The following is a 20,444-nucleotide window of genomic DNA, read 5'->3' as shown; positions in this document are numbered from 1 at the left end:
ATCGTAGCAGTTGGGCATCACTTGACTCTCTTTATTAAAACAAAAAGATGGGTTGTTGTTAGAGACAGTGGCAGTAGTAGTAGTAGTAGTAGAAAATATAACGTCACAGGCCCAATTGGAAAATTGACATCTTTTTCTATTATTTTTCCCAGACGCCCAGACGTGTATACATAGTAGTAGTAGTGCAGGTGGTACACACACAACTCATTTCGTCAACTCGTGGCACACACCGCCATTTTTTCCCCCGCTCGAACAAGTTGCTCCCTTTCTTTCTTTCCTTCCTTCTCTCTTTTTTTTTTTTTTATTTTGGTTTAAACACTACTACTGCTACTACTACCAACTTGCGAAAGTCTTGTAAAAAAAAAAAAGACGGGCACCACAGTTTTTTTTTTTGCAACTACTGCCATCTCCAATAAAAAACACACCACCCACCCCACTCCTCTTTCTTTCTCCATTTTAAAATTCTGCCAAAATCAATAATGTCAAACTGTGTCCTGCCATCAACCGATAACAAGGTAAAAAATGCCCCCCACTCTGTACTATTTTTTGACATGCCGTTCCCCTTTCCACTTGTATACTTGTGTTTCTCTCTCTCTCTCTCTTTAAGATACCTCGCACATACTCACACACCATCGTTTATGAAATAGCAGCGGCGGGTATTCAGCCCTGTCATACTCTTCCATGACCACAGATTCGTTCGGGACGGGTCAGGCGACCTTGAACACGTACATATCCCGTACAGGGATCCACACTATGTCCCGTCGATAGAGTCGTCGAAGAAACGGATCCATCAGATGCTAGAAGACAATGGCCGGTTCTGGGCTGATGTCATGGTGGCATGTTCCAAAGGTAAAGATGACAGACACTGTAATGCGAATCATTATTTTATTGTTGTTGGCGCACATACCCTTTACCCTTCTTGTAATACCACTGCCTCTCTCCTTCTCTCTCTCTCTCTCTCCCTCTTGTACTTGCACACACAACACACACACACTCACTCACTCACACATCACCGCGCCCTTTCAACCCCCCCAAAAAAGAAACAGAACCCCCTTTTCCCCGAGTCTGTGCACCCCAGTTGTTCTTCTCGCTCACACACAGACGCACATTTGAACAACTTGGATTATGAAAGAAAGGAAAGAAAGGAAAAGGAAAAAAGAAAGAAGACTAACCACCATTTTCCCCTTGGGGTGAATTGTCATTAGCCGATGCAACAGCCGACAAACCGCTTTCCCCCGTTCCATCACTCGTTTCATCATCGTCGCCCGCATCCCTTACGCCACGCGAACCTCCTGCCGAATGGAACCGTATCGTTCCGTCCTCGTCTACCTCGTCCTCATCCTCATCCTCACCACCACCGCAACAACAACAACAACAACAACAACCTTCCTCGTCCACAGCTACCACCAATACTACATCAACTTTGGCTGCTGCTGCTGCTGCTGAGCGACGACCCTATCAACGACGCAGCCACCCACCCACGATGCACGTTGCACGACAAAAACGAGCCAAGAAGGCTGCGCCGGTTATACAAACTGGACAATTGAACCTGCATCACAATCACCACAGCCCTAATCACCACCATCACCCTCAAAAGCGCAGCAGCAGCAACAACAACTCAAGTAGTCACGGCATTCAAATCAAGCAGACAACAACAACAACAACAACAACAGCACAGGTTGTGAAGAAGCGACAACGCAGCAACTTGCCGAAGCCTGTCACGGCCATCCTAAAGACTTGGTTGACGGAACACAAGGAGCATCCTTATCCGAACGAAGACGAAAAGATTGCGCTTGTCAAGAAAACCGGTTTGGCACGGAATCAGATTTCCAACTGGTTTATCAATGCAAGACGGCGGATTCTGAGGCCCATGCTGGCGGATGAAGTGCTGCCGGACGACCATGATGATGAAGACTATGAAGACCATCATCATCAACACCACCATCATCATCATCAGGATTATGACGGGTTCGCTGCTTCTTCCTCATACAATAATAATACTACCACTACTACTACTAGACGTGCAAGCCGGACTACCAGTACTACGAGTTAGTCTTCTTCTTCTTCTTCTTTACCCGGCGACAAAACCCTTTCTCTTTTGCGTACGTTTTTTTTCCCCACTTGCACCCTTCGATATCATAACGTATATACATTCTCTCTCTCTCTCTATCTTCATCTTTATATATATATACACACACATATCTGTCATATCTTATATAGACTACGGTCAAAATAACCCCAACCCCCCTTTCTTCTTCTTCTTCTTCCGTGTGTATGATCTATTTCTTCTTCTGTATATCTTTCAAAAATCTTGTTGTAATATTTCCACCCCCCACCCCACCACACACAAGCAACCCTACTGCTGGCTCTCTCTTTCTTTCTTTTTTACCTTCTTTGTTGTTCTGGTACATATACATTATTCCCCCACTCAAGGCACACTCTATTAAAGCACACACACACACACACTGCTCGGTCTATCTCATACCTTGACTTGTTCAACGGATTGGGTGGGGGGGGAATGTCACATGCAGGGGGGACAGCCTTTTTATGATAAGTTGGTAAAAAAGGGGGATTTCATAATTTGACAACTTTACGCCTGTCAAAAAAAAAAAATATAATTTAGTGCGAAATAAATACATGAGGCGGCGAGAGAGAGAGAGAGAAAGAGAAAAGCTGCGCCCCTTCAAGTAAGGAGCATGAAATTTAGGAGGAGGGTGGGTTTTGATTGCTGTGCTTCTATGTTGTTTTGTTGTTGTTGTTGCTGGTGTGATCATTCGGAAAGGGACCAGCCCGGACTGCATTGTTGTTGTTGTTGTTGTTGTTTCTTCACTCACACCATCCCATCATGCTACAACCTCTTTTTTTTTTTTTCTGACCGCAGTCGTGTCTACAACGCTGTTATTTATAAAGCTAAATGGAGAAACAACCCCGTCATCCACACAGACCAGCCGTGTCAAAATGGAAAAACGACACCTGCACTTTCCTCTGTAAAAAAAAAGGGAGAATGAGGGACCTTGTTTTTCCCTTAAAGAACTTGGCCCCCGAACATGAAGGATGCTTGGCATGACAGCACCTACTCGTCATTGTCGTCAAAAGATTCATTTTACTTGTGCGTTTCATGATGTTACGATGATCTCCCGTGCACTGTGAGTCTTTGTGAGTGAGAGTGAGAGTGAGTGTGTGTGAGTGCGTGGGGCCCATGATGTCAAAGACATAAGCTTGCAGCCAGGACGGATGGAATACGCGAGAAAATACCACCTTGATGGTTAATCTGTTGTTGTTGTTGTATAATCGATGATACAAGCAAACAGACATGTAACCGGGCGCCACCCTTCAGCCGAACAACAACATTTCATGACAGCGCCCGGGGTGTTGTTGTTGTAGTAGCAGCCTTTTTGAATTGCGCTCGGGTACCGTCCTCTACTTTGTCAGCCCATTCTATTGTAAATGCCAAGATAAAAGCAGTCGACGATGGCTTTTGTCTGGGGGTGCCACCACTTTCTATCGCGGATAGGAACTTATATACGACCAGGAGTTGCACACGAATTGTGGCCCACCACCTGTCTCTAGAATTTGGATTGACTGTTATCTCAAGTATCGCATCTGCTGCTGTCAAAATACCCAATGGATGATGATTGCTTGTCGTCAAACTTCCTAAACCACATGATGAGATACCACACAACAACTTGCGTCACGTTCTTGTAATTGTTCCTTGTGTCGATAACAAGTGATTGACAAGGACGAGGTACCTTTTGAGTCCTACTTTGCAAGTACGACTGTGTAACATATTCGTGTCAACTCTGCTCCTCCTTACGCATTTTAAAGGCTAAACCCAAAAAAGAAAAAGCGACGAATCGATAGGCTTTCATCTATCATGAGGCAGCCGGGGAACAATCTTACTTGAGAGCTTTCTGTACTCGTCCACCACCTCCACCACCACCACCACCACCACCACCACACTAGCAATACCATTTGGTTAAACAACAGAAAGTGAATATGCTTCTTTCCATCGACTAGCCCAGGAATCGGGCATAAAGAGAGAGATATCTCATATTACATGCCAAGTCCTACATAGTACGTCTCCCTTTGCCTATCATTGAGTGGGCACTATCGTTTTTCTTGTCTGTTGCCACACCAACACGTCAATCTCGACAAAGCACGTTATGAGTGAGGTATCCCCCACAGTTTGAGATTACCATTTCCAGAATATAGAAAGAAAGCAACGATATACTTTGGAATTGCTGGTGTATAATCACTGTATCCTATATAGGTGTGCCAGCTTTGGAGCCCATGAAGATGAGCCCGCACAACGCCTAACAAAATAACTTTTTTTTCTGTTAAAGGACGATTCAATCGCCTAAAACGTGTTAATGATATACATTTAGTGAACTCGATTAAAACAAGTACGTGGTCGTGTACGGTCAGCATGTTTCCAATATCTTTTAAAGCTTAAGAAATTGCCGTACAGTACACAAATCATCTTACAAAATGATCGTTTTTCATGCTCTTTTTTCATGAATGGATTTATATAACTGTCAAATTTCCCCAAATTTCCACGTGAAAAGTGTAAAAGCCCACTCGTTGGGGAGTCGGAATCACCACCTTTTTGAAATTATCCCAAAGTGGGTAATTTGGGATTGACCGGAGACAAAGACAGCGGTTATCCCAGTGAAACGAGCGCGTTTATTAGTGTCAGAAAAACACCCAAAACCCCCCTTGTTGGCCTTTTTTCTATTTTTTTTTTTTTGGCCAGCATTTATATAAAGCCCACTCCACCTTGTTCAATTTTTTTGGTGGGTTGCAAATAGAAACACGAAAGAAACATTTGTGGGGCATGGTAACTTATACTACGCCAAGACAACGACAGAAACAACAGCAAAGGCCGGAAGACAACGACGACGACGACGACGAAAGTAAACGATCTATGCAAACGACGCGTTCCAATAGCGACGACGACGATCTTGAAGATTCTTCTTCCTCTTATCGAATGAGCGATTCACGCGATTTCTGCCGTGACAATAATAATGATGACGACGACGATCGTACCAACTTGTTGGGTAAACCGAATCCGAGGACTCAAACAAAAACAGTATCATGGTCAGAACTACCGCAATGGATGCAGGACAATATCTATATTACCGCCGGTTATCGCAGGCCTACAGGAAGCTATACAAAATGCATCCAGAGTCTGTTTTATCTTCATAATGAAAGTGGTCCGTGCATCATCTTGTTGTTCAATCTGGGCAAAATAACAATTCGCGGCCTACCAGGACAGAGAGAAACTCATCTTTTTTTTTTTTTTTCTTAGTGAATATCTGGAGCCATTTATTGGGATTTATTCTCTTTCTCGGCCTCGCCATTCATTTCGTCTGGCAACAGCCTTTTGCAGACAGTCTCACAGCAGCTGATTACATTTACTTTTTCTGTTTCATCGCCGGCGCCATGGTGTGTTTGGGCTTCAGTAGCAGTTTCCATTGCTTTTCGTGTCATTCAGAACCCGTCGCTGCCCAGTGGAACCGTTGTGATTATGCAGGCATTGTCACCCTTACTGTGTAAGCTTTTTTCACCCCTCCCCCTCTTGACATCGATATGCTGCACCGGTCATTCTAATGACGCCATCCAATTGTTGTATAGTGGCTCGTTTTATCCGCTCCTTTATTATGGCTTTCATTGCCATCCGACCTTACAAAGTAATAAGATGTATACCACTACCTCGTAGAGAGGCGGACTAGTTTTGAACAAGTATTAATGTCCCTCTATATTTCCCATTATCAGTCATTTACCTAGTCATCATTACGATTCTCGGCTCATTGACTGCAGCCGTAGCGCTCTTGAAACATTTCCGAACACCAGCTTATCGATGGATGCGCACTGGTCTTTTCTTGGCACTAGGCTTATTCGGAATTGTACCTACTCTGCATGGCGTCATCATTTATGGAGTAAGTATAGAGTCAGTAAGAAAAAGAAAAAGTTCTGTGACAACTTACAAAACCATGTTACTGCCAGTTTGGTAATTCTGCGGATACGATTTCTTTGTGGAACCTGGTCCTGATGGCCGTAGCCTATGTTGGTGGTGCATTGATCTATGGGTGTCGCATTCCTGAGCGCTGGTATCCTGGATCATTTAATATCTGGGTAAGTTGTTTTGATGACTCCCGGGGAGGGGGTAATGACATGGCGAGGATGGATACTAAAATTCTACATTCTAGTTTGCGTCCCATCAAATTTTTCATGTCTGTGTACTTATTGCAGTGACATCGCATTATATTGGTGTTATGCGAGCCATGGCATTCTGGCATCAAAAGGACAACCCTCTATGCGCTCAATTCATCTAATCTGCAAGAGACATCTATACATGACTCGCTTCCACATCACTCTCTACATATATTAAACCACATTCCAACTTTTTGTTCTTTGTATATGCATTCCCCCTTCCCTACTCTTTTTTTTATATTTTAAAAAGCGTTTCATATTAAAACAAAAAACAAACAAACAATAGAAATGATACATATTTATATATATATATATATATAAAAGAAAGAAAGAAAAACCAGGAACCACCACAATAACTTTACAATCCCATGGCTTCCTTGATGACCTCCTTTCTTCTCTCCACCTCGGACGATTCTGACGTCGAGGTCAAGATATATTCCTCCAAGCTCGTATGGTATGATGGATGAGGCTTCGTAGACAACGCAGCCTCGATCTTGGCATCCAAATTCTCCAACGTGACAAAACTTTCGGCCGAGCTATACAATTTCAACAATTCTTTACGACGTTGTTCGCGCAACAATTCTTGATGGGCCACACGGTTCTGGTCACGCACAGCTTGACGGTTTGATGAATCCCGGGTGGCTGTGGTGCTGTTGCTTGCCAAATCCAAGTTCAACAAGTTGACCAATTGTGCCTCGCGTTCTAAAGCGTGTTGTCGTTCTGCTGCCAATGCTTGTTTCTCTTGTTGCATTCGCTCTTCATTTTCAGCACGTTTTGTTGCGGCTGTTGCTTCACGTTTGCCATGCTTTGTCAAGAGTTCTTGTGCGTATTCGTGACGTGCCTGACGTAATTGTTCGCGATGGTGTTTCTTGGGGCTAGTGGTGACAGTTGTGGTGGTGTTTTTTTTGGCATTGCCCAAGTGAGACGGTAATGAACTGGCGGGATTGCGTCGTTTTGGTACTATTTTGGGCGTTTCTCGGCTGCCTACAGGTGGTTCAAAACCTGGTGCAAAACTACGTGCGGTTGAATAGAGTCGTCGTGGTTGAATGAAGCGATGCATTGGGTGGTTTCAATGTGGTATTTGGCCCAGTTTAATGTTTTTTTTTTCTGTTGGGTCGTTGCCCTTTCAAAAAAATATGAGCACCGCGATCCAAAAAAAGAAAAAGCAGTCCAAATGCAACCGCTTTGCCCGAGCGGACCGAGCGTGTCCCTTCCTCCTGAAATCTATACTCTGGTTGCAGCTCACCTCGGTCTCAGCGACATTCATGCTTGTGTCTTCGTCTGCAAAGAGTGGTACCAAAACTTTGTGCCTACATTATACACTTTGTTGATTGTAAGACAGCTTCAAACCGATGCCTATAACAGTGCTCGACTGTCACCGCAGTTGTTGGGTCCAGCCGTTCGCGAACTGTCTATCGACGAAGGCGTCTTGACCGATGATGCAATAAATAAACTTTGGCTTCCCTGTATTTCCACTGGCCGTAGCATATCTTCGCGTCTTTTGAAAAAACAACATCGATCCACACTACTCTTCTCACTCGTGCATACCCTTGTTGAAGTCAATCCACGCAACGACACAGCTCCAACGTTTAATGCTCTGTTGCTTTTTGGAGTAACCGCAACTGATGATATCGCCAACTGGCCTTCCTATAAGGTCGAGTTTCCTTCATCAAACCTTGTGTCACCACGCCTAATTTACGCTCCTTATCCCTCATTGGCGTATTGTCAACACTGCGCGCTACGGATTTGGATGTCATCCATTCGCACTACTGTCCGCGATTATCCCGAGTTGAAACTGACCGGTGCAAATGCGCTTTTGACTGGCTAGTAGTAGCGACCAAGGCGTTGACATGGAATATCCGCACTTGAGAAGAATTACGCTCGTTTACCCTTCAGGGTGGTCCAGGATTGCGGATTGGTTGTATTGCCTGTCTCGTCGTTATCCAAAGGGTGCCAAAGCACGACGGATCATGTCAGCCCCGGACATACGGAATTGAGTAATTGCCGCAAGATTCATTCGGGCAACTGATAAAAAGCTGCCGGCAGAAAAGTTGAAAGGGAGTCACACGGATGGGCAGCCTGCCCACGCTTTGATGCCGCTAATCTAATTGAGCTCAACTTTCTACTACAGAACACGGTGCCAATTCGCCGGAGAAAGCAAGATGTTGGAGTTGAACTTCCAATGAAAATCCGACAAACAAACACTCTAGATCCGGTTGTCGCAGAAGTACCTGTCATTCACAATAAGACAAGTTTAATTGCATATGTAAGTCATCCTTATCGCATACACCAGTCTATCCACATATGTAAATTTCATTGGTATCAAGGCTGCTAATAAGACATACAAAATTTCAAAAATAGCATCGGACCACTGCTTTGGCAAAAATCCCAAGATTGGTTCGCTATATTGACAATGTGGTTGCACGGTCAAATTCGAAGATCATTATTTTCGCACACCATAAAATAGTCTTGGATGCTATTGAAGAAAATGTTGCGGGAAATGACGTATGTTTAAATCCTATTTCGTTTTTCTAATCCTTGCTAAGGCTCGTAGCTTGGCTGACAGTGTTATTTTGACATATTGGGTATATAACAGATCGATTACATTCGCATTTTGATGGAAGCACTAAACCAAGCGATAGACAGCGACTATGCAACAGTTTTCAAGCCCAAGAATCCACAGTTCGTATAATGATCATGGAGCCTTCTTATTGATGTAGGCTTAACTTTGACAGCGGCGGACACAGGTATACTATACTACTATACTAAATATAGACGCATACTATATAGTGGTCGCGTTTTTACGCTCACTTTCAAACGCGTATTACAACACCAGTGAGGTGTCTGCTCAAGAGGCAACTTACAACATCCTCCAGCTGCCTATGTCAGTATGCAGCGACGCTGTGACGTTAATACCGACATCGCCACCTGAAGAACGTTGCCGTATCTTGAGACCTGAAAGAGAGTTGCGTGCTGTCTCTTTTATCTTACCTTGATGGATGATAGTTGTGTTCGCTGGATTATATCGGAATCCATCCCAACATCTACAAGCCGAAGACAGAGCACATATATGTAAAACAGAAGTAGATAAGATCATTACCTCTTTGCATTCCTGTGAAAAAGTTACCGTATCGAGGATTACACAGAACGAACTACTGACATGTTTCGTTTATTAAAATATGTAAGAGATTAGGACGAATTAACCCAATTGAAGTCGTCTATTTACTCGCCTTAGACACCATAGGTGATGATCAATTCAACGATATATGTTTTATTAGTAGAACGAAATTGATAACTCGATACGTAATTGTACCTGCTAGACGAAATCATTTGGCGCTTGCTGAGCAGAAAATTGGTGGTCGTCGGATCGGCTATTGGTATTTTGGTTTACTTTTTTTTAGTGCTTCCTTGCGTATAAAGTTTGTGAGTACATAATTCTCATTGAGAATAGATGGTATACAAGAGGAGGACCTTTTTAGACCAGTATCAAGAGCAGGATAAACAGTTGGAAAGATTGATGCAAGCCATGTATTTAATAGAAACACGGGAGGAGGATGTAGAGGAGCACAGCGAAGAGGAACACGGCGATGGGGAGGATCTAGCAGATGATGAAGAATAAGAAAACAGTGGTAATTAGAAGGTGCCAAGGACATAACAACATACATCAGCATGATGACGAGGACGTTGGTGAAAGAACAATTTTTATTTTACGCTATGAATACCCTGTATACGTATCTACCATCCACTCATTGCATATACATCATGATTATCAGATCAAAAAAAAATGCACGAAAAAGCCACAGAAAAAAAAACATAAGAAAGCACATATAAAAAAAAGAGCAAAAAAAGCCATCAAACGTTTTTCCCTCTCTCTATTTCATTGTAGTTATTATCTCACTCTTTCTCTTCCTGTTACTTTCAATCAACCCGGCCTGGTTAACGACAGGCTTTCCCAAAGGGTTTCCGAGAAGGAAGTAAGTGTATCTCCTTCTAGGCTTCTGATTGGCTCACTACTGACAATTGAAAATCAGATATCGGCGTATGATTATTATACGGATGGTGTGAGGTACACTAAAAAGAAGAATGTGGTCCAGTTGCTGTGAGGCGTGCCGGGCCTGTCTGTACAACCGTACCTTCAAACCGAAAATATTTTAAACGGGCTGTCGCGGAAACACAACCCTCCTTTTTCTGTTTCTTTTTCCTTCCCAACTTCATCTCCAGCTTCTTCTTTCTTTCATTCCCGGGGGAAGAAGTTCCATTGAGGAGAGAAAAGAAAAAAGAAACCCAGGACAACCAATATAATAACAATGGAAGCACTTAACGCAACAGCAACTGCAGCAACTGTCGCCAATGACAACGTACCTTATCAGCTCAATTACGTTGAAACCTTGTGGGAAGGCATGTACGAAGGCCGCAATCCCCTGATCGTCACTGGTATCTTTGCGTTCCTGTTGCACGAGATTGTCTACTTTGGACGTTTCATCCCGTTCCTCATTTGCGACTTTATTCCTTATTTCCAAAAATACAAACTGCAGCCTGTAAGTTTCTGTGTTTTTTCTTTTTTTCTACCTTTTTCGTTCGTGTGTTGTGCTAAAAAAGAAGAGGGAAAAAACCTTATACAATAATTTTTAGAACAAGTCAAACACGAACGACGATTACTGGAAATGTACCATGAAGGTGTTAAAGTCTCATTTCTTGTTTGAGGGTCCACTCATCTTTTTCTTCCATCCCATGGCCACGTTCCTCGGTATGCGCGTATCTGCGCCATTCCCTGCATGGTAAGTGCTAACTGGCGGCAACGACAACGACGAAGACGACGACGACGACGTATAACTAAAACACACACACACACAAACCCCTCCGTTATAGGCAACAAATGGTTGTTGAGATTGCCCTCTTTTTCATCTTTGAAGACTTTTATCACTACCATATGCATCGTTTCATGCACTGGCCTCCGTTCTATAAAAAGGTCCACAAGATCCACCACGATTACTCTGCTCCCTTTGGGATCGCTGCTGAATATGCCCATCCCATCGAAACAATGATCCTCGGCTTCGGCACTGTGGGCGGTCCCTTGATCTACCACGCTGTCGTCACGCTTGCGTTGAACTTGGAACCCAAGTGGGATCTTCACTTGGCTACCATGCTCGTGTGGATCATCTGTCGCTTGTTCCAGGCCATCGATGCCCACTCTGGCTACGACTTCCCCTGGAGCTTGCACAACTGGGTACCTTTTTGGGCTGTAAGTAGTGTACTCTTTTTATTCAATTTCATGAGGAGCAAGAGCTTAAAAGAATGTGGAAAAAAGACTCATCCAACGTTTCCTATGTTATAGGGTGCCGAACACCACGACTATCACCACCAGATGTTTGTCGGTAATTATGCCTCGTCGTTCCGTTGGTGGGATCATCTCTTTGGCACCAACGTCAAGTACGTTGCGTACCGCAAGCGTCAAAAGGATGAGCGTCTCAAGAAGTCCAAGGCTCAATAAAACGGCAGCCTTTATTCTTTCTTTCTTTCTTTTGCTTCCCATGTTTATTATAAAAAAAACCCTGTTCACTTTTAATGTTTTTTCTTTTGTTTTATGTATTCCCTTTTCCTCTCTCTCTCTCTCTGTCTCCCGTCCATCCATCCCGTCCACCCATCTATCCACTTGATCAGTTTCGATATTTCCCCTCTTAATCTTAATTCTCTCGGACAATTTTCTATTATTCTTTACTCTAATACAAAATCACTTTTCTTTACTTCTTTTTGAGTATAATTTATATTCAAAATCTCCTCCAAATACGACTTTCCCCACTCTTGGTGTTTTTATATAGTACACATACCAATTACTTGCAATAAACAACACACGCATCTATAAGTGTTTGTTCTTTCTTTCTTTTTGGAGGTGTAACGTTAAAACACAGACACGCACCGAGCAGTTGGGGAATGAGGGAGTGGCCTGTGTGTCGTACCGACCACCGGATGGCTATACCGATGACTACTGTATGATCATGATGAGTGGGCCACCCCCTGTGACCGAAACCTAATCCCCCAATTCTTTCTCCAGGTTAGAAAATAAAAAAATCATGCCACGCATAAAAATAATGAGATCAGGGAAAGTGTCAAAGAAATTTAATCATACGACATAATTAATTTGCTGGGTTGGGTCTAGAAATACATACAATACACAGACACGTTCACAATAAAGATACATCCTATACAGTACCATTTTAGCATTGGTACATACACAGACACTTGCTCAACATCATGTGGTGCTTGCTTGATGATGTCACCCAGTGCTGCTACTTCAATAGTGAAGATGCAAGACAGAGAATACTTATACAGCATCTGAAGGAAGCTTCTCACTCCCATCTAATCGGGGAAAATGGCGTTTATTTAATGCGAATAGTTCATGGTCTGTAGATCGCGTAACATGAGAGTGGTGAGGACCCGGCCCTTTTGTATTTCCAATCATTTCGACCTTGGTCGCCGTGCATGTATTTAACTACACTGAGCCAGTACATATCACAAGACACTTGTTTGGCAAAAGCGCTTGCCATTAAACAATCAACGAGCCAAGCTATTTGAATTGTGAAGGAGAGGCAAGAAGTCTAAAACAACCCATGGCAAGAATTGATACCTTTTACATAGTCCCGCCCTATTCACTACACCAGAAAATCGCATTTCGGTATCTATTCGCAGAATCAAGGGTTTATTTACATCATGCTGGTTTAGAAGAAGGGTAATAACAACATTTGAGTCGTCATTGTGTGTGTAATTATTTTTACTTGCGTCTCCAAACGCTCATTTTCTCGTCACCAATACGATCCTTATGGCCTTCGGCATCCTCCAAAAAGATGTTTTCAAAGTTTTCACCAAGAAGTTCATAAAACAGTGGAACGGAGACGGTGTGAGGAGGTTTTCCTGGAGTGCCTTTGTCACTGAGTGGAAATATTAATGCAACGAGCACACCGCCAGGCTTGATGATCTCAGCCATACGTGCAGCCCAATCGGGACGCATAGTAGGTGGCATAGCACAAAGGAAGCTTGAAGGGGAATCAAAATGAAGGGATATATCAGCCAAATGATCTATAGGCTTGGTAGCACAGCAGTCGTAGTAAAACTTACGTATAATCGTATACCAAGTCGTAGCCACCTTCTGGTACTTTGAACTTGTAAAAATCATCGCAGATGAAATCGTATTTTCCATCACCGGTGCCACGTTTCTGATAATATTTTTCTGATTAGAAAAAAAAAGGAGAGTTTCTACGTATGGGGGCAGCATCGTTATTCTTTCTAACCTTTTTAACCAAATCAATGCAAGTGGTGCTCATATCAAGACCGGTCATGTGTCGGTCCTCGGTGGCAAAGAGTACGACATCATAACCACTTCCACAACCGGGCACCAAACCTCGACCTTTGGCAGGAATCAAGTCTGAATGCTCCTTTAACAGTTTGACCAAAGCTGGACTGGATTCGCCGGCGTCCCAAAACGTTTCCTTATCTTGCCATTTCTTTTCCCAGTCGACCATTTGTTTTTTTGTTCTTAAAAATGAAAAAGTAAACACAGGTTAAACTTCTTCCGTTTTGTGCTTTTTGATACTTGCGGTTTTATATATACTCGCGGGTCGGACGGGACGGAGTGAAATTGCTTACGTGGCTCTGCGTGTCCCTTCCCCCCCCGCATTATTTATATGAGAGTTTTTCCGATTGAGGAAAGTCTTTGTAAGCAGTTCAATCGACCAATCACCTTGGGTAAAATCCCCGCTTTGACAGCTTTTCGGGGAACGACCATGCGTTCAAACAAGTCATGCATAATATCGGATAAACAAAGGGAGCTATGTTGATTGCCACCATATACTGATAGCATTCGGCCTTACCGTCTTTTATATTATTTTGCTGCTGCGTTGATTTCTATAGAGGTTTGATACACATTATCAAACTCATATTGCAGCGCCAAGTTAAAGGTCGGTGAGTCTTCCGGTCAAGATACATACCACCCACGACGCAAGTGGCAACAGTTCAATATATAAGAAAACTGTGATATTCATAACCACTGCCTCACTAAAGAGGGAGCTGTATATTACTTGAAGAGTACAATGAAGAGCGCAGCAAACACGAAAACACACCTGCAGTATGCGTTACTAACTAGGAATTGTCTGCGTGGAGCTATGCTGCGTGGAATCACACTCACTGTGGGAGGTGGGAGCACAAATGTTGCAGCAGAATGTTCTTTAAGCCTGCAAAGTGCTGCTGCTATCTTTGGGGGATCCAATAAATTTGACCACTTCATACTCATTGTGTGCCATTGACACTAGCAACAATTTTTGCCATTGTTTAAAGACGATATGTCGCAAATTTAAACAGAGTAAGTATCGGCGGGCTTTCTTTTCCAGGAAGCAACGGCATGAACTCTACAACCCGCGTTTCAGCTAAAGCTGCTCCCCTCACGCGATGGTAAGTTGACTGTTCCATGAACGCTGCAGGAGATGTGGTATAACAGCCACTGGTTAGCACCCATGCACGTTGTAAGTAAAGCGGACATATCACTAGGAAGCCGATCTCCTCGACTTTTAATTGCCAACCTAAAAAGTATCATTGTGCTGTTTCTTCCTGAGCAAGATATGCTAGTATTTTAAAGATTCTATAATCTACTATGTATATCACCCCAAAAGAGAGTGACAATGCGATGATGTCGGTAGCCCAGAAGTAAACATGTAAGTAGTGTGCTAATGATTCGTCATGGCGCAGGGAAACAAAGAGTGGATTCACTCATAGTAAAATATGACGATGATGGCTTCATTCGGGTATTGTCTAGCAACAACGATGAGCATACATGTGCTTCTTGGTGACAAAGAACGCCTTTGTCATTTCTGGCTGTTTATGATCAGTGTTACAAAGCTGTATAAATATACTGTGTTCAACAAAACCAAAAACTATCCCGTTAAGTTCATTATTACAAATAATGTCTTACAATTCATGCGAAATGTACAATCCATTCAAAGACCACAATCCACTGAAAGATCCCACTTTTTTCGAAAACCCCATTTTACTCGAGAAGCAAGAGTTGGTTGCAGTGAACGTCACTGTACAGCTACCGTTGAAGGAGCTCACTTACCTTTCAGTGCTCGTCCTTGTTACCTTTATTTTTCTTACTGTTTGGTTTTCTGCCTTCGTCAACCTTTCCATTCATGCCGCTCAACTGATAATGCAACCACCCGCATCAGCACCAGGCGCACATGACACCGATAATGCAGTAGAGCTTGAAGCTTTGAGAGAACAGGTAAGTTTTCTCCTTCATGAAAAAATTGCGACAATTACATATTCCTGGTTTACTTTGAGAATATCAGACACGATTTAGCGCGAGTGAATGACGTGAGAGAAACAAAAGAAGCAGTGATACTCACAAGTTCCATTATTCTACTATTTAAAATTTTTTATACCTCGGGAAACGATAATCAAAACGAAATAGGTCGAACAGGTCATCCGGAACATGAATACTATCGACACTGCACTCGAAACCATGAGAATGCATCATGGTAATAACCCGTTGGAGAGACGGTTGACCGCGTTGCTAGAACGTTTTGAAACGTTGGAAGGAGGGTTGACCAGGTTGCAAGGACGTTTTGAAACGTTGGAAGGAGGGTTGGACGGGTTGCAAGGACATTTTGAAACGTTGGAAGAAGGGTTGACCGGGATGCAAAGACATTTTGAAACCATGGAAGGAGGATTGAACGAGTTGCAAGGACAGCTTTATACGTTGGAAGAGTGGTTAAATGCGCTGCAAAGACAATTTCATACGTTGGACGGACTATTCAACGGTCTGGAAAGAGATATGCGGAATCTCCCAAGGTTTTCCCAGGTAATAATTGCTATTATACTGTATACTAATGGTACAGCAAAAGTCATGATTGGTTAGCTGGTTTGGGATGCAGAAGGACGAAAAAGCAAAGTGAATGCTGGTTAAGGAGTTTGATAGCTGCTCACTAATTCGATTATGTATTATAGAAAGACGCTGACACACTAAAATGGCTAGTTGCACAAGTTACAACTTTGAGACCGCATGTTATAGCTGCACGACGCGCTGTAGGAACTATTCAGGCCGCTATCCGTGCAATGCAAGAAATGAGCCTGCAGCATCAAGTACGTCATCATTTTGCTATCGATTCAGGTTTCTAATGACAAAAAAGAGAGGTAAGAAATAGAGAGGGAGAGAGAGCAAGAAAGTTATGCAAGAGACGAAGGAAGCGTGCGCATATTTAGTTGGAAGGCAAGGATCCGTGACACGAGCGAAGAATTGCTTCATGCATTCTTCTTGTTATATTATGCTTCAACATACCAAACTTTAACATACGGTACATTTCAGGAACAATGGGAAGGACGTTTTAAGAATTGAGGTACCGGACGACAACAACAAACGGAGCATGAACACATCAAAATTAGAAAGCCTCATAGACAAGGAAGCAAAGTCATAGAAGTGAAACAGCATAGACGAAGGACCGCAAACATTGTAATGTCGGGAAAGGGTCGTCAACAAGTAGCACATAATTACAAGATGTATCGTCAATATCGTTTTTCCTCTATCATCTGTTGTTATATGTACTTTTCTCAAACCCTACAAGTAGTTGTATTGTGCCCTTTACTATCTTTCTATATACAAATCATGTTTGTTACATCCCCTCTATGTGATTTCATTACATACATATACGTCTTACTCTAACCAACACATAAAGTGCTCTTGCTTTTTTTATCAAAGTAAATAAACGTATTAGGGTATCATTGTAAACTGCTGAATGAACGTGGGGAAAATATTATAACAATAAAGAACACGTACAATCAAACTATATATGATATCATCTCATGTAGTCTATTTATTTTCTACTATGGATCAGTAACTGACGAGTCATTGTTCGACTGTTTTCTAGAACATAGAATTTGTTCCAGCTGTTCAGCCAACAAATATTCATCATGCAAGGTGATGTTAAGAGGTAGACTGAGGTGATATCATGCATCAAATTTGGATCCTCGCTGCTAACATATGATATTTAACAACAATCTTCGCTTACATAATTACAACTCTGTTTATTATGTGCACAAATGAAACTCCTCAACTATTCAACACTTTCACTACCATAACAATACTACCTGTTGTCGATCATGTACAGCAAGTTTGCAACACAGAAGGTGCTCGTTTTATTGCTTGATGCCTTACAGTTCAGTCCCGCATTAAATGATAAGCAGCAGAATACAGAAGATATGTATTATTGCTGCTTTCAGATAATCCTTTTCTAACATCATCCCACGAACAAAAGGAGAGATAACATCTTTACTTTGAGACTGATATCATACTATAATAAAAGGAACACCAGCTTCCAATGAACGGACCCTCAAACAACGACATGGCTTTTCTGCCATTCATAACCACCAACTTTTTGAACCAAATATTGATCTTGAAGAGCATATATTATGTAATATAAAATGGACGCCTTCAGATGCGTTTGCAATATCTTAATGCTTCCCTGAACGGCATTTACAGTCATTCAAAGACATGTAAAAGTATGTGAGAGCGCTCAAAAGCCTTTTATATATTGGGATCACGTATTGCCTGCTTGAAAATTCCCACAACCTCCCCAAGAGGATAATAATGACATTGACCAACAAAATCATCAAATGTTTCGACCGCTTCGCTCAGGTTGTTGCTTTTGAAGAAAACACTAGCGTCACAATAGGCGACTAGCGCACTTCAGGGCTCCGTCGAGTTTACCATACTGTTTTTAAGCTTCGGTGCGAATGGCCAGGAACTACTTTTTGCAATGGCGTAAAGCAAGGAAGCCTGGTAATATACTTGCTGATCCTCCACACACTGACCGCTTGTTAATTGTACTACTTGCAGTCGATGAACCTAATCAACTGTATGTTTTGCATCGTGGATAATATGAAGAAAGACCTTGATTGAGAGTTTGTAAAAGAAGTGAGAATGACTCTTCCTTTTTAAACGAGAGTACCTCAGAACTTGTATAGCTTGAACGTCGGGAGCACCAGAATAGGCGATCGCAATCCAGGGAATAATGAGTGCGTAGATATAGAGTCGCGCCCATCAGCTGCTGCCTTTTATTAAGCATTCAGTTGTGTTTATCAATTTGAGAGAACAGACAGCTTTGTATATTCGGATAAAGAAGAGTTTAGTCAACAAATTTGGTAATATGTTTTATGACGTAGAGCTCTTGACAATTGTCTAATTGCAATACTCCCAGTAACTACAGGATGTATCAACAACGAGGAGTTTTCCAAGCCCCAAGAGGTGTAAAAACGAGGCGGTTTTAAAAGAGAATGCAGTGCAAAGTCTAACAGGAGAACCAAGCATCGTAGAATTGAAAGGTCCTGATAGAATGACACATAACCAGTCCTCGTCATCTAGTATGACAGCGCTATTACCCAATCGCAAAAGGAGCTTGCCACACCTTCGCCACCGTGTACATAACAAATCAGCAACCTATGAAAAATTGGAAGGAATTGGGTCGAGCGAATTTCAACAAAATACTCCATGGGTCGGACAGAATCCACATTATCACTTGTAGATATCTGGTCCGCCAGGGCAAATGATGCGAGTCCTTGGCAAATTAGCAGTTACTGCTTCCCAGATCGCACACGAGCACTCATCCGTCGTTCTTAATCATCGTTGGCATTCTGTCTTTCTTCCTTGCCATTTCTAATTGAGTTGTTCAGTCGCACTTTTTTTTTTCTTGCGTACTCATTGAAAAAGTTGGCAATCGAAACGTACCTGTATTTGACGCGGAGGCTGGGTGTGTGCACCGACGCTTCTTTTCAAAATAAGCGGCGACAGTATCGGAGGGTACATCGGCATGGTGAAACATACATAGCATGTCGATCACTGCTGCTATAGCGTATTTGACTTCTTCACGACGACTATCACTTACACATCTCCTTCCCCTTCCCTTTGCTTTTGGGCCAAGTTGCGTCATATGATATAAGCGGTCCATAAAAGGAGCCAACCAGAGCGGAGCCAATCAAAAATGATGGATTTTCATTGAAGACCCGAGCGTGACGGCAAAAAAAATTGTCTGAATAAGAATACCAAAAACCCCCCATCCCTCCCATTTTTTTTTCTTCTTCAGTTCCATTTACACAAACTTTATGAAGCGCAAAGTGTTGTGTGAATCCTTGACTTGGAAAGCTATCCGCCGAGTCGAGGTGGATATTTTCACCCGAAAGATGCTTCAACGGTAGCAAGGTTGTTGGAAGCATGCCCTAGGGCTGCATCAACGTAATACAACAACCTTGAGGCGTCTTTGTGCTTAGTTGACGTTGTGGGCACACACGGCACGGGCGCCACTAGTGAATGGCGAAGGTCTCTCATTGCGTAGCGACCATTCACTACCTGCGTCTTCGATCAGGTTTTGTTGTCTTCCTGGAAAAAAGAGACAGCAGGAGTTTTTCCCCTCTTTTTCTATTGGAACTTCCTAGAAAAGAGGGTTTCTCTTTAAAATACAATAAGAAAATGACAAAAAGATTATTATAACGAAAAGTTGATAATCCGTTGGGTAATGACATCCCAATTCACAAAGAAAGATCTCTCGCTTACTGATCGACCTTGTGATGTACTTTTGTACTTTGTTTGTGATTGTACTGATTGAGATTTAGGATCTCTTTCAAGTGCATATGAAGCGGTGGCAACTCTTTGACACCGTGTTCTCTACGCACGGACCCTGCTATAGTTCTTGAAAGAAAGAAACGAGGTTGCGTCTGTGTTTTTCTTTTCTGTGATGCAAAGATCCATTTGAAACAAATGGCCATCAACGGCAGCAATTGAGACACGCTTGACTTCAAGTCAAGCTTGACCTGACCGACTGCTGCGGATTCGCGTTGTCAAAGCTTGGTTTAAAAAGGCTTATACGATATTTTATAACGCGCTGGTATTGCCTTTTTTCCCGCTATTCCCTGGTTTTGACCATTCGTTTTTCGTAAACGGAATCCACCTTGTCAATGGCGTTTGAGCTTGCGTTACTTCTCCCTCGCGCTTACAGGCGAAGAATGACTCTTTTATCATTTTAGTTATCATCCTCGCATTATTTCTGTCGCGTAACCTCCATGAATAATTTATGTGGCACATCATGCTATACACATATACACATATACAATAAAGTAGAAGAACGGCACAAAGGCATTGAATCATCTCTTTAGGTATGTACAGTGCAAATTAGGCACTTACCCATCTCACTCGGTTT

General features: G+C 42.6%; 10 protein-coding genes across 10 annotated transcripts; 8 read left to right on the top strand and 2 right to left on the bottom strand.

Moving 5' to 3' along the window:
- Positions 1-295: 295 nt before the first annotated feature.
- On the top strand, positions 296-1,472 carry BDB00DRAFT_838085 (uncharacterized protein). The gene is made up of 2 exons (XM_053124614.1): positions 296-515; positions 648-1,472. The coding sequence occupies exons 1-2, from the start codon at positions 480-482 to the stop codon at positions 1,203-1,205; spliced, it is 594 nt and encodes a 197-aa protein (XP_052976605.1). The 5' UTR covers positions 296-479; the 3' UTR covers positions 1,206-1,472.
- Positions 1,473-1,588: 116 nt separating this feature from the next.
- On the top strand, positions 1,589-2,794 carry BDB00DRAFT_838082 (uncharacterized protein). The gene has a single exon (XM_053124613.1). It carries the CDS (start codon positions 1,881-1,883, stop codon positions 2,445-2,447), a length of 567 nt encoding a protein of 188 aa, XP_052976603.1. The 5' UTR covers positions 1,589-1,880; the 3' UTR covers positions 2,448-2,794.
- Positions 1,685-1,879, top strand: BDB00DRAFT_736790 (Homeodomain-like protein; the record flags this gene model as incomplete). Its single annotated transcript, XM_053118401.1, has 1 exon — positions 1,685-1,879. A coding segment is annotated over one exon (195 nt), but the record flags the coding sequence as incomplete, so codon positions are not given.
- A 1,946-nt stretch (positions 2,795-4,740) lies between the features above and the next one.
- On the top strand, positions 4,741-6,535 carry BDB00DRAFT_838074 (hemolysin-III related-domain-containing protein). Its single transcript, XM_053124612.1, has 6 exons — positions 4,741-5,213; positions 5,309-5,552; positions 5,635-5,690; positions 5,776-5,939; positions 6,007-6,135; positions 6,210-6,535. The coding sequence occupies exons 1-6, from the start codon at positions 4,835-4,837 to the stop codon at positions 6,333-6,335; spliced, it is 1,098 nt and encodes a 365-aa protein (XP_052976602.1). The 5' UTR covers positions 4,741-4,834; the 3' UTR covers positions 6,336-6,535.
- Positions 6,451-7,300, bottom strand: BDB00DRAFT_838070 (uncharacterized protein). The gene has a single exon (XM_053124611.1). The coding sequence runs from the start codon at positions 7,271-7,273 to the stop codon at positions 6,572-6,574; it is 702 nt and encodes a 233-aa protein (XP_052976601.1). The 5' UTR covers positions 7,274-7,300; the 3' UTR covers positions 6,451-6,571.
- A 918-nt stretch (positions 7,301-8,218) lies between these two features.
- On the top strand, positions 8,219-9,132 carry BDB00DRAFT_558145 (uncharacterized protein). The gene is made up of 4 exons (XM_053117841.1): positions 8,219-8,479; positions 8,575-8,718; positions 8,810-8,895; positions 9,004-9,132. The coding sequence occupies exons 1-4, from the start codon at positions 8,396-8,398 to the stop codon at positions 9,050-9,052; spliced, it is 363 nt and encodes a 120-aa protein (XP_052976600.1). The 5' UTR covers positions 8,219-8,395; the 3' UTR covers positions 9,053-9,132.
- BDB00DRAFT_558172 (uncharacterized protein) lies at positions 9,097-10,523 on the top strand. Its single transcript, XM_053117842.1, has 4 exons — positions 9,097-9,296; positions 9,400-9,636; positions 9,987-10,187; positions 10,245-10,523. The coding sequence occupies exons 1-4, from the start codon at positions 9,213-9,215 to the stop codon at positions 10,314-10,316; spliced, it is 594 nt and encodes a 197-aa protein (XP_052976599.1). The 5' UTR covers positions 9,097-9,212; the 3' UTR covers positions 10,317-10,523.
- On the top strand, positions 10,419-11,874 carry BDB00DRAFT_558070 (uncharacterized protein). Its single transcript, XM_053117840.1, has 4 exons — positions 10,419-10,751; positions 10,846-10,991; positions 11,083-11,455; positions 11,549-11,874. Exons 1-4 carry the CDS (start codon positions 10,521-10,523, stop codon positions 11,702-11,704), a joined length of 906 nt encoding a protein of 301 aa, XP_052976598.1. The 5' UTR covers positions 10,419-10,520; the 3' UTR covers positions 11,705-11,874.
- Positions 11,875-13,099: 1,225 nt separating this feature from the next.
- BDB00DRAFT_732929 (S-adenosyl-L-methionine-dependent methyltransferase) lies at positions 13,100-13,736 on the bottom strand (the record flags this gene model as incomplete). Its single annotated transcript, XM_053118345.1, has 3 exons — positions 13,100-13,244; positions 13,327-13,424; positions 13,500-13,736. Coding segments are annotated over 3 exons (480 nt in total), but the record flags the coding sequence as incomplete, so codon positions are not given.
- Positions 13,737-15,163: 1,427 nt separating this feature from the next.
- BDB00DRAFT_875387 (uncharacterized protein) lies at positions 15,164-16,377 on the top strand (the record flags this gene model as incomplete). The annotated part of the gene is made up of 3 exons (XM_053127346.1): positions 15,164-15,481; positions 15,671-16,060; positions 16,207-16,377. The coding sequence occupies 3 exons, from the start codon at positions 15,164-15,166 to the stop codon at positions 16,375-16,377; spliced, it is 879 nt and encodes a 292-aa protein (XP_052976596.1).
- Positions 16,378-20,444: the final 4,067 nt, after the last annotated feature.

The sequence above is a fragment of the Zychaea mexicana genome, assembly GCF_025766255.1.
Source record: "Zychaea mexicana strain RSA 1403 chromosome Unknown BDB00scaffold_72, whole genome shotgun sequence".
Taxonomy (NCBI): Eukaryota; Fungi; Mucoromycota; class Mucoromycetes; order Mucorales; family Lichtheimiaceae; genus Zychaea; species Zychaea mexicana.
Note: the sequence above shows the minus strand (reverse complement) of the source record. Positions and strands in the feature narration are given on the sequence as shown.